General features: G+C 40.4%; 1 protein-coding gene across 13 annotated transcripts in view; it reads right to left on the bottom strand.

The window, feature by feature from the left end:
• Positions 1-17,106, bottom strand: part of ANKRD44 (ankyrin repeat domain 44) — a 136,990-nt gene that overhangs the window by 56,669 nt on the left and 63,215 nt on the right. For all 13 annotated transcript variants that reach the window (XM_051788016.1, XM_051788020.1, XM_051788024.1 and 10 more), the window contains exons 3-5: positions 11,173-11,251; positions 4,841-4,911; positions 362-562 (exon numbers count right to left, since the gene is read on the bottom strand). In XM_051788016.1, the coding sequence (XP_051643976.1) occupies positions 362-562; positions 4,841-4,911; positions 11,173-11,251 (351 nt within the window). The remainder of the gene's footprint in view (positions 1-361; positions 563-4,840; positions 4,912-11,172; positions 11,252-17,106) is intronic.

The following is a 17,106-nucleotide window of genomic DNA, read 5'->3' as shown; positions in this document are numbered from 1 at the left end:
TTTCTTCAGTAAGAGATGAATCCACCAGTTTTCCATTCTTTCCAATCTCTTATTTTCACAGGGCAGTCCAGAGGACAAAAAGCCAAGGACACCCTGGAGCAGCTGGAAGCGGTGGCACAGCCAGCTCTCCATGTCTGCATGCCCATCTCCCTTGCACGCTGGCTCTGCACAGGTGCTTTCCAGCCACTGTCCTATTTCCGCAGGTAGGAAACCTGTCACTCAGTCTGGAAAGCAGCTGAGCAGCAGGAACCGCGGGGGTCAGGGTTGGGGGGGTCAGTCTAGACGCAACCACAGCAGGTCAAGTGCATGAAACGGGAAAACAAATTAAGCCCACGGTCGGTCGGGCTCTTGGGCGGCTCACCTCGATGTGGCCATTGAGTGCCGCGTGGTGCAGCGCCGTCCGGCCCCCGCGGTCCGACACGTTGACGCTGCTCAGCAGGGGGATGATGATCTCCGCACACTTCACCGCCTTGTTGGCAGCAGCCACGTGCAGCGGCGTCTGCCAGTTCTTGTCCCGGGCGTTGACATCGGCAGAGTGCTTGATCAGCACCTGCACTGCCTCCTGCAACGGCAGCACAGCCACAGCGTGACCACGCAGTCGGAATAAAGGCTCGGCCCACCTGCTTGACAGCTCAGTCACAATGCCTGGGCACGTCACTCATGCACAGCACACATGGCCAGGAGGAGGCAAGGAGAATAACATTTATCAGAACAACCTCCCAGGGTACTGAAATGGCACTGTTCATTCAAATGCCAGAGCACGCGTTACCGCTGCTGCCATTTAGAGCAGTGGCCTCACAGTCCAAATTTCCCAGTCGGATTTGAGGATGTCCAAAGCTGCCTATGAAGAGAGCCCAGCCTGTTCAGTCAGTTAAGCTTCAGTACCACAGTCATCAGAACTGTGCTCTCAGTGAAGTGATGCCTTAAGCCCCTAATGTTTTTTATTTTTCTAATATTTGTAAGACTTGTAAGTTTTATAAGTAGTGGAAGTAGATTTTAAAAGCAGCAAACCCCCCCCCTCCTTTGTCCCTTGTCCCTTTCCCTTTCTCTAGCACCCTTGTTTACACATTCCTTAACCCTCTTACCCCATTCTATGCTCTCTATATCAATCCTACCCCTGAATATAACAGAAATGTTTAGTCTTTTGTCAAGGCAAGGCCTAGATTGTTGGCAGAACAGCATATCAGGGCCTAAACCACAGAATACGATCAAGAATTAGGTAACTATGTACCCTTTGTGCTCTGATGAAGAGGAAGGTGGGATGAACAGGGGGTCCCAAAACCCCCAGGCCCATTTCTCAGGGGGTGGACCCAGGGCAGACCAGAGTAAAGGCCACAGGGTGGACACATCTGGGATTGGATGGATGGTACTATAAAATGTAACCTCTCAGGCACGGCCTGTGCACGTATTGTAACATCTTAGCCTTGGCAAAATAAACCCTTTCTTATCTCACCCCTAATTAACTGCTCTGGAGATTTTTTCAGCACCAAAATTTCACAGCAACAGAAGAAATAAATGTACTTATTTGAGGCATTACTACCACTGCTGGTGGGCTCAGCCTTGGCCAGCAGCAGGACTATCCCGGAGCTGCCTGGTATTGGCTCTGTCGGACATGGGGGGAAGCTTCCAGCAGCTTCTCACTGATGACACCCCTACAGCCCCCCACTACCAGAACCCTGACATGCAATCCCAATACATACTGTTACAGCAATCACTTATAAACTGAAAAGCATGTCACTTTGGACAGTAAAATAACAGCAAATTGCTGTTAGTTGTATTTATAAACAGGAAAAATGAGACGATAAAGAATTTGTGAAAACAAAGTTTTAGCTTTGCAAAAACATGAGAACGTTGGTGTCCCCAAGTTAGCATTAGCATTCCTTTCCTCCCTAAGGGCTAAGCATAAGCCAAGGGTCTTCACTGTAGTATCCATTCTGTCAGCCTGAGACCAAACAACATCTTTTAAGGTTAATTTTGTTGGTTAAAAATGAATATTTCCCAGTGAGAAAATGTGTTGTTCTCTCTTGAGAGTCCGTCTCACTGGAGAATTCACAATCAGTTCTTTCCTGCTTCTGCTCATGTATCTGCCATTAAGCAAGTCTGGGGGAAAAACAAGTTTTTCTCAAAATTACATTTTGTCTCTTCTTCCTTTTTTCTCCGTGAACAAACAAAATAGGAAGGAACCACTGGGGACACAGTAGCATTCAAGTAGCCTTGTCTGCTAAATACAACTCACATCTGGTAAGTGAGAGAGCCCTAGTCCTACAACAGCACCTTATTCTTTTTCCATAAACTGAAAAGTTTTCTGGTAAGCCCAGCCAAAATTTTATTAATGAATAACAAATGCACACAGTGTATTTAAATAGCACTTTCATGTGTAGAATGGCCCAGGAGGGCGCCTGCAGTCTGTATCAACAGTACATACATTAGTAGGAGTAGTATTTCTTTGTCCTCAAATGATCTCAGCAATTTCATTTTCTACAGCCATCTCACAAACTGTTCTCTAACAGATTTTTTTCAGTTAATGACATTGCATCTCTTACAGCATCAATAATGATATATGGCTGTTGATGTCTCAATAGGATTTTGTTTTTTAAATTACAGGCCTATTATTTTAAAAGTCATTTAAATGTAATTCACTGGAGACCTACTCAGCTGGGACATGAAGTCAGCAGGAAAATTCATGCACTTTTAATGAAAGAAAGAAAAAGTTAAAGGAGAATTTTTAGAAGTAAGTAATAAGGACTGAAAAGCCTAAACTAAAAATATCTAGACTTTTAAAAAATAAAACCAAAAAACCCATTTACACATTTTTGTTTACATCTGTTACAATCTGCTGCTCTATCAGTTTCGGGATCAAAAGTGAAGAGTCCTTACGGAGAACTTTTAATTCTATTGCTTTTGAGAGCATGAGCTTTCCCCTTTTATTAATACAGTTTCTACACATGCATGCAGTGCACAGTTATGGTGTAAGCCTCTGCAGTCAGTGTCTGTAGCTATCCCAAATTATCACAGTGAAATATCTTTACTTTTCCAACTATATAAGGCTGAAAGCTGATAACATCCATTAACAATCCTACACAGTCACACCTGAGCGTTGTTGATTTGTAAATAAACATTTAAATCCCTAAAGCCCACTTAAAAAATCATTAAGATATAAGTAAAAACGTGTTCATGCTTTTAACATGTAAAAAGGATTCAAGAAAACAGATTCAGAATCCTGTGAAAGCTTAATAGTGAAAGGCTGATAACAAAACTTAAAATTTCTTGGTGATCATTCTGAAAGCAACTATGCTCACAAGAACTTCACAAACTACACTGAGTCCTACTGGTGAACTCCTAGACCCTTAATTCATCTCCTACTATCAATGTGAGCTATGAATTCACCTCCTGCTATCTACTACTATCACTATTGCAGCTGCACATTTGTTCGCTTGTGTAATAAAGTAAAAAGCTGAACTGAAAGAGGCTCAAAAATGCTAAATCCTGTTTCAAAATTATTACCAAAAATAGCAGTTATATTATAAATAACAAAGAACAAAGGTCAGGAGAAGAAAGTTACATGTGTTTATAAAATACATAGCAGACCACAAAAAGGCATCAAAGGCACTCCCCTGCTGCCTCACTAATGCACCTGGGTACTCACTGTGAGGTACCACAACTGCCAGCACACTTTCTCATTGTGCTTCAGCTGACAAAGAGTTAAAAATGAGACTCAAATCCACAGAAAGACATACATTTTCTGTTAGGACTGTCACTGACAATAAAAATCATGTACTCTGACACATCCAAAAGAAGAAACCAAGCACGCTGCAATTCCCGCATCAGAAAGACTGTGGCTGTTTTTTAAGGTTCAAGTCTGATCTTTGTTTTCCAACATGGCTTTTTGTATTTTGCTTCATTACAGCATTCATACTCTATCAGATATTCCTTTCAGAGAGTTTCAGTGGATGCCAGCAGCTGGGAAGCTCAGCCAGCAGCCAAACAATGCCCAAGTTCAGAAGCAAGCCCAGGATTCCTGCCTCCAGGCTTGGCAAGCGCTGGGACTGTTACGGAGGTGATTCGAGCCCATCAGTCTCTGGAAGACAGCCACCCACTGTCTCTTTTACAACCCCTCCCCTCATCCCCAGCAGCCAATTCAGTCTGCAGTTGGGCTCACTGTTAACTAAGTATTAGGAGGATAAGAGTAGACAGGGAGGTCTACAATGGAAAGCCAAGAATAATGGTGCAGTTGAAAATACAGTCGTGCCTGACCTGCATTCCTGATAGTTATTGCTGCTCCTTTTTAAGACAGCAACAGAAGAGGTACAACATGACGCCAGAAGATTTTTATTTGTCAAGTAGAAGAAATATGGGCAAACCCTCCCTCACGCATGAATCAAGTGCATTAACAGAAAACCTAACGGATGCCTTGAAATGCAGTTAACCAAAACAAACTATGTAATGTGTGTTGGATCACATCCACATCCACTCCCTTCTGGCACATGCACAGCATGTACGCATCCACATGGATTTATTCCTCTTTATTTCACCACTTGAAGATGATGTGGGCACTGCAGACCACTGTGGGCTCTATCCCACGCCAATCCTGGTCACCTACTCCAGCTGATGGTATGACTTGCTAATGTAAAGCAAGGTGAAAATCATCCACATTAAGGTTCAAAAGCAGTTATAATTAACTTGTAAAAGCTGGCCTCCAGCTGCAGTGCTACAGGCCCTGTACACAGAAAATGCTTTCCCTCTCTGCCTCACCATGCCACCTACTATGGCTGTCAAGGGCTTGCCTTTCCCCCCAGCATGCAGCTTATGTGTAAAAGCAGGGTAATCAAATCTTACTCACTTCACTTCTTGAAGCAACTGCTCGATGGAGAGGAGTCAGCCACATATTGTCCTTGGCATTAACACGAGCACCTGCAAATAAACAGCAGAGGTTACATCCACACCTTGGGTGCCACACCAAAAGCCTTGCCCAACTGCTTCCTAGTAACAGGAGTTGAGCTGTATGTGGCACTCTCAGTGCTCCCCAGGACTCTCCTGGCACCCTGCTCATCTTGGAAATGCATTTCCAGATATCTGATAGATAGGAGCTGAAATGTGATTTGGAAAGAAAGGAAATGGATAGGTAGGACTATTTTTACGAATCGCTTTGTTTACAGGACACTAAAGAAGTAAGATTTGTTGCAAGTAGTTATGTGTGCCTACATATACACATTTTCTTAGATCTACTGATACAAAGTGAAAGAGAGCAGCCCTTTGCTTCGAGCACTGCTGCTGTGTGAAGATAGAAGGAAGGGAACTATCCTGAACCGCCTCTTGCCTTCAGCTGCATCAGGCAGAACACTAAAAAATGACCACTTCCCTGCTTCGCAAATCGTGCTGGGATCAAGAAAACACGATCAGGAAATGCTCAGGCTGGGGACAAAACTGGGCACTTATTACATCAGGTTCTGTGAGTGTCACTCAGAAAACATCAGAAGGCAAGGGATGAAGGAGACCACCTGTTTGCCTTCTGTGCAGTTCAGTGCTAATGGGCGCTCTGAGAAAGGCAGCTGCACAAGAGGATGGGTTTGGGCTGGCTTGCCAGAGAAAAAGGATAAAGGAATCATATTTAACTACATTGGTTCTGGTTGCCTGTAGACCAAAGGGAGTTTAAAAAAAAAAAAAAAGAATCCTCTACCTTTGTGTAATAAAACAGATTTGTTTGCAGGAAATATTAAAGCTATTCACTGATGTGACATCGCAGAAAGGAAATTCACTGATAAGGACTAGAGAAACTAATTTTAAAAATTTTTTAAATTTTAAAATATTGTACCTTTCAGGTCTGCAGGTAGCAGCACTATTCTGAGAACAGTAGCACATGCAGAAAAAAAAACCCATAGAGAAGCACAAGTGTCATGCACATAGCCTGGATGAGCCTCTGAACTTCATGAACAAAGGGATTCTTAAGCTTCATTTTGAACCATAACTTAAATGTGTACAAAAGCCTGTAATTAATAAATCCCACTCTCTGAATCAGAATCACTTTCTGAGAGCTGATTCTCAGGGATATTAAGATGCTTGACTTTGAATCACAGTGTTTATTGGGAATTGTGCTAGATAATCAGAGAAAAAACAAGTTCTTGCATATTTCCACAAGTCAGGATGCAGTTTTTTGGCTGCAAGAAAGAGAAAGCCACTTTCATAACTATTGCAACAATTAGAGGCAATCCTCCAAACTCACCTCAGAACCTGGTGGTACAACTTGCCCTCTGGGAAAACACCCTTTAGAAAAGACAGCAGTTTCAAAGGGTTTTCTAATAAATCTGTCTAAGCAAGGAAGCTATTATGTTATTTTATCTTCCCGAGAAGGCCATTACAGTTAATACACATTAGTATCCTGCCTTTTTCCTGCACTAGAGATATGTGAGGCAACAACCTTCTCCACTATCAGGAAGCTGACACCTGCCTTCAAGGTACCTTTGATTATCCTGACTTGGTCTGGTAGGGGTCTTGGGGATGCAAACTGCCTAGATGAATTCCTGGTGATTGTCACCAAATACCTCTTTTTGGGGTTAGAAATGTATTTTGTATTTGTCTTGGGGTTTTGCCTCATGTTCTTAATGAAGGTTTCTTTTGCTTTACTTCTACTGATTCACTAATTCCTAGCAGCAGATGGTTGCAAATCAGAAAGGCTTATGTGTGGAGTAGCAAAGCGTGACAAATATGTTATTCCTCAGTAATTAACAACTCCAGCGGCACTGGTATGAAGATGATTAGAAAACTTAGCAAAGTGTCTCCATCAGTAGTTATTCATGCCCTTCACTGATCCACTTACCCTTTGAGAAACTGAAATAGTTGCCAAGAAAGCAGCTAAAGAAAATAATAAAAGGAAAACAATACCAGCATAAATAAAATAACACCCAGCATGCTATCAGCCTTTTCTTTCTCAGCTGTTTCTTTACCTCTCTGTGCCTCTTTACGTGAAACATTGAAATTGCTCTTATGTATCTAATTCAATGCATCAGTTGAATATGTTTCTGATTTCTGTTTTTAAGGAGCTACACAATTCAGCTGTTGCCTGTTAGAGGAGCTGCTGTTGTCCATTTAGTGAGGTTGCACATTTCCTGAAGAGACATTTCAAAACATTTCTCCCTGGCCTGCCCATTTCCTTCACCAAAATTCAGCTTTTGGGTTCCCAGCAGTTCCTTCCAGTCAATGGTTAATAACAATGAAAATTTCACCAACACTGATGCACTCCTTTGGGGAGAGAAAATACCTGCCATTTTAAGGAAGATCAAGCAGAGGCACCCAGTGAACAATACTCATGTTTTCAAGGGTGTCCTGTACACTCCAGGAACTTGAGCATTCATCCTGTGACAGCCCAGGGGCAGCTCTTTGAAAGCACTGAGTAGAGTGCTCTAGAACGTGCTGATGCACCTACAATGAACTCCGTACAAAAAAACAGAAGCTTAAATTTTCAAGTCTATCCCACGACACTTCCTCAAAGTCACTCAGAAATTGAGTGTCCCTCTCTTTACTCTGGACCAAGTACCTTAACAACATTTCAATGCACTTCCTACAGTACTTTGTGAATTAATCTGTGTGTTTATAAGCACAAAGAGGACTGATACACACTTGGTGTATATTGTGTCCTTCATAGTACAATCTTCCTTGAAAATATAAGTTGCTTTAAAGATTTCACTTAAAATCCTTTCAGGTAGCCACAGCACCCATCCACCCATAAAATGTCCACTTTACAAAAACTCTTCAGAGAAAACCCTTTTCTCAGCCCCATCTTCTGCACTTTGCTGTTGGGAGGGCTCGTACCCCTGAGCCTGAAGGAAAGGTTTAGCTGTAGGGATTTGCCCTGGGAGGCTGAAGTAGACAGCATAACATATAATGTTACCAATAAAATCAAAAGAGAGGAAACTTTCTGTGTTTCACTTTTCTTTAACAGACCTGCTTTGTAATCTTTGCTATCTTTCACTCTCAATTTTTTCTGCCAAAAGAGAAAATAAATCTGAAATTGCCTTCTGATTCTTATGAGATCTGAAATAATTCGACGCTAGTTTTCAGGACTAAAGTTAACATCTCTTTACCATAACCAAAGTACAATTTTCCATGCAGCACATCTGCCAAATCCACATGTCTCTAATAAACCTAGATTCCACAGTCTAAATCTCCAAAATTAGGGATGGTCAATGAAGGAAGAAAACTCTACTCTTTAACCTATTAATGTCATCATTTACATGCACCTTTCCAACTCCTGCTATGAGACACAGCAATAGGCCCTCACAAATGTAAGGATAGCTGCCATAACTTCTTGCCAAGAAGTTCAGAGCTTTCAGGATTAGTAAGGCATGGTAATATTTCCAAGATGGCAAGTGCCTTGGTAGGTAACAAGGGGTGAGGGACTGAGCTCAACCATTAGTTCCCCAGGTACCAGCTCAAAGCCCAGGATGAGGGGAGGCCCCAGCATAGATGAGAATGGAGCTTGGGTTTGCCCAGACAGTTGTTCTTGCACATCCATGACTGCGTCATCATACAGAGCTTCATTTATGTGAGGTGATTACCCTGGTCCTTCTCCTTTTTGACAGAAAGGAGGTGAAGAAGTGCTCAAAGCTCCCTGCCTTCATGTAGCCTGGAAAAACAAAATGACAGCACATTTCCCAAGTTTGAACCATATGATTATGGATCAGACCTTTGGGCTGCTGTAAATCTATCTGCCTCTGACATTTAATGAGCTGGGGTGATTCATACCAGTTGAGGGATCTGGCACTCTATCTGCTCTATCAGTTCCAAACAGATTCCATTTCAGTGGCTACCTAGAAATCCATTTCTGGTCTGTCTCCAACAACCTGAGCAGAAATTTTATTCATTAGACACCACATTTATTTGTGCTGCCACCAGTTCGTGGGCTACAAATATCAGAACGTGCATATTTCATTTCATTTCTCTCCTGAGCCCTGTGCAAAATGCAATACATTGATACTCCTCCTAGTTTCTGCTCATGCTGAGACTATTGCTTGACAACAGAAAGCATTTTTGCACTTTCCCTCTCTGAAAACACCATCTCATTTTAAGTCAGACAAGAAGGTTTTTCTGCTTATGTAACTAAATTTGATGTTCAGATTAATCTTTTATAATATGCTTTTACTAATACAGTTTACTGAATGAAGAGGTGAAGCAAAGGAAGATGCTGCAGTTGTCTTTGTAGTCTAGTTCATGAAGAGATCACAGTCACAAAGAGGTGTTTATAACAATTCAACCTGTTCATCCAAACCTCAGAAACCTCCAGACTTGCTCTTGGATACAAGTACTCATGGTCATCAAATAATGGAACATCAGATATTAAAGAGCAATGAACAGGTAGAATATGCAACACAAAATTAATTTTGATTCATGCTGAGCTAATTGGGAAAGATCCACACAGTTCCTGCAGACTGAACACCAGCACAGTCCCACTGACACAAAGTTCAGCTTTTAAAAGCCCACATTACAAGTTTTTCACACTCTGATATATAAAAGAACCCCAAGATATATCACCTACATTTTATGCTGTTGACCAGACAAACCCTACAGCCCTGGGATGACATTTTGGTTGTCAGGTGCTGGAACTAAGTGTCCCAGAAGAACACTAGAAAGCCTCCTTCCCTTCTTAGGAATGTGATCAAAACCAACAATGTTCACCTGGACATTTCTGGATGCTATTTGGAATCAAGGGACAAATGGGCAAAACAGCTTCCCCTATATCTTTATGAGGATGTTGCCTGTGCTGCTACTTCCAAAAGTTTTTCTTTTTTTTTTTTTTTCAAAAAGACATTACTTGTTCAATCTTCTCACAGCACAATGGAACAGGAGTATGAGACAAACAACACACATTGCAAGAACACATGTACAGATGAAGCTTATTAACTCTTACCTCCCAATGTAGAAAATCATGTTTGCATTTAGCACATTGAAAACCCACCCAAGCATAACCTGTCAGTGGAGCAATGTTCTTTCCAACTATTTTGCTGGCATCAGGGTTATAGCAGAAAAGTCTGATGGATGATGCATGTCCAACCAGTTACCTCCATTAAGCAATTAGGCAAACCAAAAATTCCCCCACAATGAACAGAGGAAACACATAGCTACAGCAAACTGAATTCTCATTTTCTGCCTTCTCCAGGTGTGGTTAGACTGGTAAACCAAAGATACATGTTTGTGTGGTGTGGGTGCACCCATCAACAGCCTGATTTAACTTTGAAATTGGCTGGTGCTCTGAGCAGGGGGCTGGATCAGGTCATCTCTAGAAATCCTGTCCAGCCTGAATTATTCTAGGATTCAAGGCTGGAAATTAGAAGGTGCCTTGCAGTCACAGACTGATAATTCTGAAATAACTTTAAAAAAAATACACAACTAATTTGAAGAGGCAGACCAATAATTTGTGAAACCAATTATATAGCAGGGTTGCTTGCAAGGGGTTAGACATTTGTACCATAAGGTTCCTTTCAATCCCAAATTCTTAAACCACATAAGCTTTATTCTTACAGTTCTTCAGTTTAGAAAAACACTGCCTTTGAAATTTGTAAGCACATCCAGGAGTTTGCCATGAATTATGTGCACTTCTTGAGAGATGTCTGTTTTATGCTTTGTTCTGACATATTTTGATCATGTTTTTTGCCACTATAACAGTTGGAAAACGTGTTTTGATTTGTTGTTGTTGTTCAGATACATCCTACTGCACAGTTTCTAACATCCAAATAAACTTCCTGACTCTTAGAATCGTATTTCTAATGTAAATACCACTTAAAATTCATTTAAACTAATTTATAACTTTTTTCTATTATTCCATAATAATTTTTGCTTAACAGGAATTCTTGGCTTGTACTCCAGGATGTGAATCCACGTTTCAAATACATACTTCAGCAAGTTTCTGAAGCAAAAATACTGTCAGTTTGAATGCTTTAAAAGTTGTTAAAAACTAGTTACTTTGTTTATTAATTGTGCTCAGTCACTGTGCATATTTTATAATTGTATCACTAAATTGAAATATATTTTCTAAGCTTGAAACATATGCAACCAACTCCATGAAACTCAGAATATATAGGCACTGCCCAAAATTCACTTTCATATGCTCTGCTGGGTATTCCTTGTAGCTTTAAAATTAGCTATTTTACCAGTTAATAACAGTGAGGGTCACCACCTTACCTGACAAAATGAGAAGCTCAATGATGTCTGCATCCCCCAGGAATGACGCCACATGAAGAGGAGTTCGTTTCTCGGCATCCTACAAAACCACAAATAAGTGCAAACGTTCATGTTAAAGAGCAATGCATTTGTACATATTTATTTGCTGTGTGCGTTTCTGTTTACAATTAGAAATGCAATCTCACTGAAAGAACAAAATTCAAGATCTCAACAACACATTTCCTCCCAATAATCCTCAGCTTTTTTTTATCACTTGTTTCCATCACACCTTGCAGAGACACTGTCTTTACTCTGATAGCCTGTTTACAGGTAGATCAAATCAAATCTAAAATGAGGAAAAGGCATCATCCCTGGGTCTCTTTCCCACTCTTAAGTATCACAGCAACATAACTGAGATGCCTCTGGATATCAGATTTTGTAATGCAGTTTGCACCAACAATACAAGACACACAGAGTCTTCAGAAGGATAACTTGGGAGAATGGTTTGGAACCACACCCAAGGTCAGGATGTAATCCTCTTAGTCTATAAAGGTCCTTGTATACCATTTAGCCTGGTTATCTACACAGCAGCCCAAAATGGGTACGTGCACTTTGATCCTTTAAATATAAAAGAAGAAAATACTACTAGTCAAATCTGTATCTTTAAACCTAGAAGAACTGCTAATTATCATATATATAACTTCTGAAATACCTCTACTTTTATTTGATTTCTGTAATTTTGCACATTAAGGAGTCCATTTTCAAGATTTTCTTTTCTAACTTCAAGGGGTATAAACACAGTGTTTAAAAAAAACCCTTTCTTTTATTGCTTTGCTCAGATGATTGCAGAACATAGGTCTTCAAAAGAAACTGCTAAAACATTATAATATGGGCAACAACAATCACAAGAACTGCTAATACTGCTCATTGTGCTATTTCATCCCTGTTTTCAGTCCTAAATGAATTTCATTTTGGTTTCTTAACCACAAAAATAAGTTCTAAGAGACCTTATCAGTGAAACTTATTGCAACTTATTAGCATTAAATATTGTAAGCTGGTAACAAATTCAACACTTCCTGCAAACAATACCAACAGAGAAACCCTACCAGTGTCCCTGAAGCAGATCTCTGAGCCTGTCATATAAAATATCACTTTTACCATGACCAAGAAGTCAACCACCATAAGTTATTTTGTAATACCTTTGAAGTATGCTAAAAACGTGGACAAATCAGTGCAGCAGAAGCATTTGTCATTTGAATGTTGAAAATAGTTTTCCAACACTGAGAGGCACAGAGCCACTGATCAACCAGAATAATTTAATTGTTATGGTTTTTTAAATATATATAATGCATATAGTCTGCAAAGTCTGCTCCATTGCGTTTTGATCTTTCATATTGGTCATGCACATAAAACACTCAGAAGACAGATTACATAAAACCCAGGCTGTCACAGGTCAGAGAGGAAGGTATCTTGCAGAACTTCACCTCCTCACATGATAGGTAAATTAAAAGAACGTTAAGCAGTGTCCATCCAGCAGAGTCCTCTCAGGAACCAAAATAACAAGCTGGATTCTCTCACATGCTCAGTTCCTAACCCCTAATCCACCACGAAACAGCTCTCATAGGTACGAGTGCATATGAGACTTTCCCCAAATATTCTGTCCTATGGCAAAAAAATATGCTAAGACTGATCAAACTTATACAAAACCAGAATCAGTTTTATTTGGGTTTTTAGTTTGCTCATTTCAATGCACGGAGCTCTCTTTATACAATGCAGCATTTGTAGCAGCCATCGTACCTGTCAGTGACAAATTCTGTGACAGCTTCTTGCAACACAGCCAACTTTGGTAACAGTCAAATGCTAATGATACAAGAACAAGCAATTTTCTGTATCAAGGAACCAAGGCTACCCAGTGCTTTATTGATTATAAAGATATTATGTAGTAAACTGTAAATCTGATGAGAATTTGATAACAGAGATGAAAGGACATTAAAGAGAAAACTAAAATTTTTATCCTTCCCGTAACAGGAATAACACACTGTAAGCTTTCTCAGCTTTCACTTTTTAAAATCAATGCAAAGTCCTATCATATTAAGCAAGAATCAAGTTTCCAGGGAAAGTTGGGTTTAGTCATGAAACTGAATTTAAGCTTCATTTCTCCAAGAGGAAAAAAACCCTAAAACTTATCCGTTTATCGCAACCAGGCACAAATTAGAGTTCACTTTCACAGAGAGCCCTACAGGAAACATTTTCTGAAGTTTGGCAGGGAGAAGTCCACACACTACACCCGCAGACAAGCATGCAGATGAGAAATTCAATTGAGGAACATCCTCAAGTTCCTGTTTAGACTCTGCACAGGACTGATACAGAAACAGAGGAACTGAGGCATCTCCCCAACTGTCCAACCACACTCACTGCATCCTCCTCAAAGCTGTGTACCACTGCAGCCAGAATCACATCACCCACTGCCTTTCCATCTGGCCCATGCCCTGACATCTTTTCAGCTACAGACATATTTGTCACATGATGGTGGGAACAGGAGCACAAAAGTAAATCAGTAATGATTTAAAGACTGAAGGCTACAAACAGAGGGAGAGGACTAAAATCTGTCCTTTCAGGAAAAGGCTTGGCAGAACCTCAAACCTCAACATACGTTATCAAGGCAAGGAAAGTAAGTGGAAGGGGGAGAGATGATAACAGGGTTACAAACAGCATTAAGACGAATAATCAGACCTGCTTCAAGTACAGTTCTCAGAGGAACAAAAGGTCAGTAAGAGACAGTAGATAAGCTGTAAACAATGGCTAGAAAATCATGCTGAGATGAGATAAACACTCTTTCCAGTACCTAAAGGAGGCCTACAAGAGAGCTTGAGAGGGACTTTTTACGAGGGAATGTGGTGATAGGACAAGGGGGAATAGCTTCAAAAGGAAAGAGGGCAGGTTTAGATTAGATACTGAGGCTAAATTCTTGACTGTGAGAGTGGTGAGGTACTGGAACAGGCTGCCCAGAGAAAATGTGGATGCCCCAAACCCTGGAAGTATTCAAGGCCAGGTTGGATGAAGCTCTCAGCAGGTGTCACTGCCCATGGCAGGGGGTTGGAACTAGATAATCTTTAAGATCACTTCCCACCCAAACCATCCTATGATTCTATGAAAACTGTTTTAGTAACCTATCTTAGTTCACAGAAAAGATGATGCTGCATACTAACATTATCTGTATGCTTTTGTTTGCTTTAAGTACAGAGAAAAGAAATTAAGACTCTAACAAACAGGAAATCGGGGACAGAAGGCCTCAGCATGAAAAACACTCAACACATACTTAAACTGTTCAAGTGATCACAGTGACACTGATAAGACCCTTCACAGGCTTAAAGTTAGACTAGTCCTTAAGTGCTTTATTGGATCAGAGCCTTGAGGAACATGAAGATTAGAATAGTGAACTGAATGAATCATATCAGCACATGTAACTCATGCAGGCACATTAAGAAAAGGGCCTACATTTCCTCCTCAACACAGCCTACATCTCAAAGGAGATTTGAATTTTGAGATCAACTGCAGCTGCTCAGATCAGGTGATGCTTAAGACAGAGTTCCTTTCTATTAACATATAAGTGCAACTTCTGCAGAAAATAAATGTATGTATCTTTCCTTTGTCACCAAACTGACTGGGCAGCTAACAGGAATAGCTGGAATTTACAAAAGGACTTTAACACACCCCAGAAACCAAGTTAATGAAGGCTTTGGATTCCCACCACCTTCTGCCAGAGATGTGCCTGGGTGGCAGAGTAAGGCATGTGAATGGCTACAACTTCCACTGATAAAGTCTAACCAGAATAATAACAGAAAACAAATTTCCTGCTCACTCCCTCCATTTACAGTTGTTACATCTGAATACACCTAAATTTAAATAGCACAACCATTAAAAACCCAAACATTTAGATACAACTTGACTTCAGGAATATTCAATATTGGCAACTATTAGGAACTACTGAAGAGGCTAAAAGCATATGAGCACCTACTTTGTGAGCTATTTACAACCATTCCAAGCCAAAAGCTGATGGTGTACCAAGAAAATATCTGTTGCTTCAAGGATTTTTTTTCTACTCATACATTCTTTTATTAAAGGCTGTAATTCACAGAGCAAATGGAAGTGTTTAACTGTGAGCACCAGCTGAAGGGGAAAATCAAGCTGTGTAACTTATGTCTTGCACTCTTTCTTCTGCTTGGTAATAATCAAGTTAAGGAATTCCTATCTGAAAATGCAGGTCATGGTTCCATCACCTCTTATCCTCACAGTCTTCAGTTTGGCCTCAGAAACAAATATTTTTCTGGACTGAGTCTTTAGTTGCCCATGAGGTAGAAAAAGCAAATACTTTGATCTCCTAGAGACAAGAAAAATTATCTGCTCTTTTTCCCCACATTTAACACTTGCCTTCTGTAAGGCTGACAGCAGCTTTCATGCGAGAAAAAGATAATTTTAACAACTAACTACTAATTCTATATTGAGACTGTAGGAACTGTTATCCTAGTGAATGGAAATATTCTAATGTGTATGAATATTCAATGTAAGACTCAAAAGACAGACTTAAATAACTCCTCCATTTTTACAAACACAATATTAACTTTTGGGGGAGCTGGGGGGAAAGGCTGAAGGCATGGGAACGTACATCACACGTAAATGGATGGGAAAAGATTTAGAAAATTCAAGTATTTCAGGCTGATATTGCTGCCTTGCAAGAAAATAATGCAGCTACAGCCAAACCTGCCATGAGACTTTGATGGCCTATACATCCTTAGGGGTCTCTAACATTCTGGGGACACCGATAACATGAGTCACCAGCACAGATATATATAACGTAGTAACCACTAGTACACTAACATGCTGTTGCAAAGCAACCCAGAAGATTTCAGACTCTCAGTCTCTCCAGCAGCATCTTTTTCACAGTTCAAAAATTTTCTGTACAAAACATAAAGAAAAAAATTCTAAAACAAAAAAAAATTAAGTAAGTCATGCTAGTTACCTTGCATTGCAAACATCAATGTAATTTCATATTCAATTTCCTTACATAATTGAGAACTGTTCATAATATCTGTAGAAAAAATTGTTCCTATCACTTCCCACTTAAAGAAACAGCGTATCAAACAGCACTACTAGAGGCTAAATACCACTGGAAACACAGCTATTACCAAACACCAAACTGTCATCTGTGTCAAAGCAGAAGCCTTTCCAACTTCTTGACTAAATCCTCCAGAAGACTTTCCAGCACAGCATAACTACATCTTAAAGAGGAGCATTTAATTCCAGCATAGCTTTATTCTCCTGCAAGGCTCCACAGCACCAAAAAGAAAATCATGACTCCTTGGATGAGAGCAGAGATGAGGGTCTGGTATCCCAAGGTGACTGAAATACCACATTACAGTCTCTTAAGTCCCAAGTCAAATGTGTCACTCTAAATGACAAGCTGGTCTTCACTTCAGCTATCCCAAGCATGCAAAGCCTTTCAGACTCACAATCCCAAACATGTGTGCACTTGTACCCGCAAGCCCTTATACCACCTCCAAAAATATGCTTAGCAATATTACAGAAATATATATATAAATTTTTTGTGTGTGTGAAGACCTGGATGAAGCCTGAATCCTCCTGACAAAAGCAGTCCTGCAAATCTATGCCTTACCAAGCAGAAAAATGTGTAAAAGAAGTAATAAACAGCATACACACATACATGTCTCTCCATAGTGAGATCTTTCTTGCCCTCCTCACCCATAATAAACATTCACACAATTATCTCTTGATGTTGATGAGCAGTAAGAAGCATCTGCAGCTTCTCCAGCTGGCAGAGCATTGAGCAAAGAGGTTGCAAGGATCAAGCCCAAAAGGCCATACCAGCAACTGTGCCCCAGCAGCAGAAACAGAAGCACCTATGTTGTGGGAAAGCAAATGTTGCCTTCAACAGTC

Source organism: Manacus candei, unplaced genomic scaffold (genome assembly GCF_025592945.1).
Source record: "Manacus candei isolate 608988 ecotype Guabito, Panama unplaced genomic scaffold, ASM2559294v1 h1tg000023l, whole genome shotgun sequence".
Taxonomy (NCBI): Eukaryota; Metazoa; Chordata; class Aves; order Passeriformes; family Pipridae; genus Manacus; species Manacus candei.
This window is presented reverse-complemented; position numbering and strand designations above follow the sequence as displayed.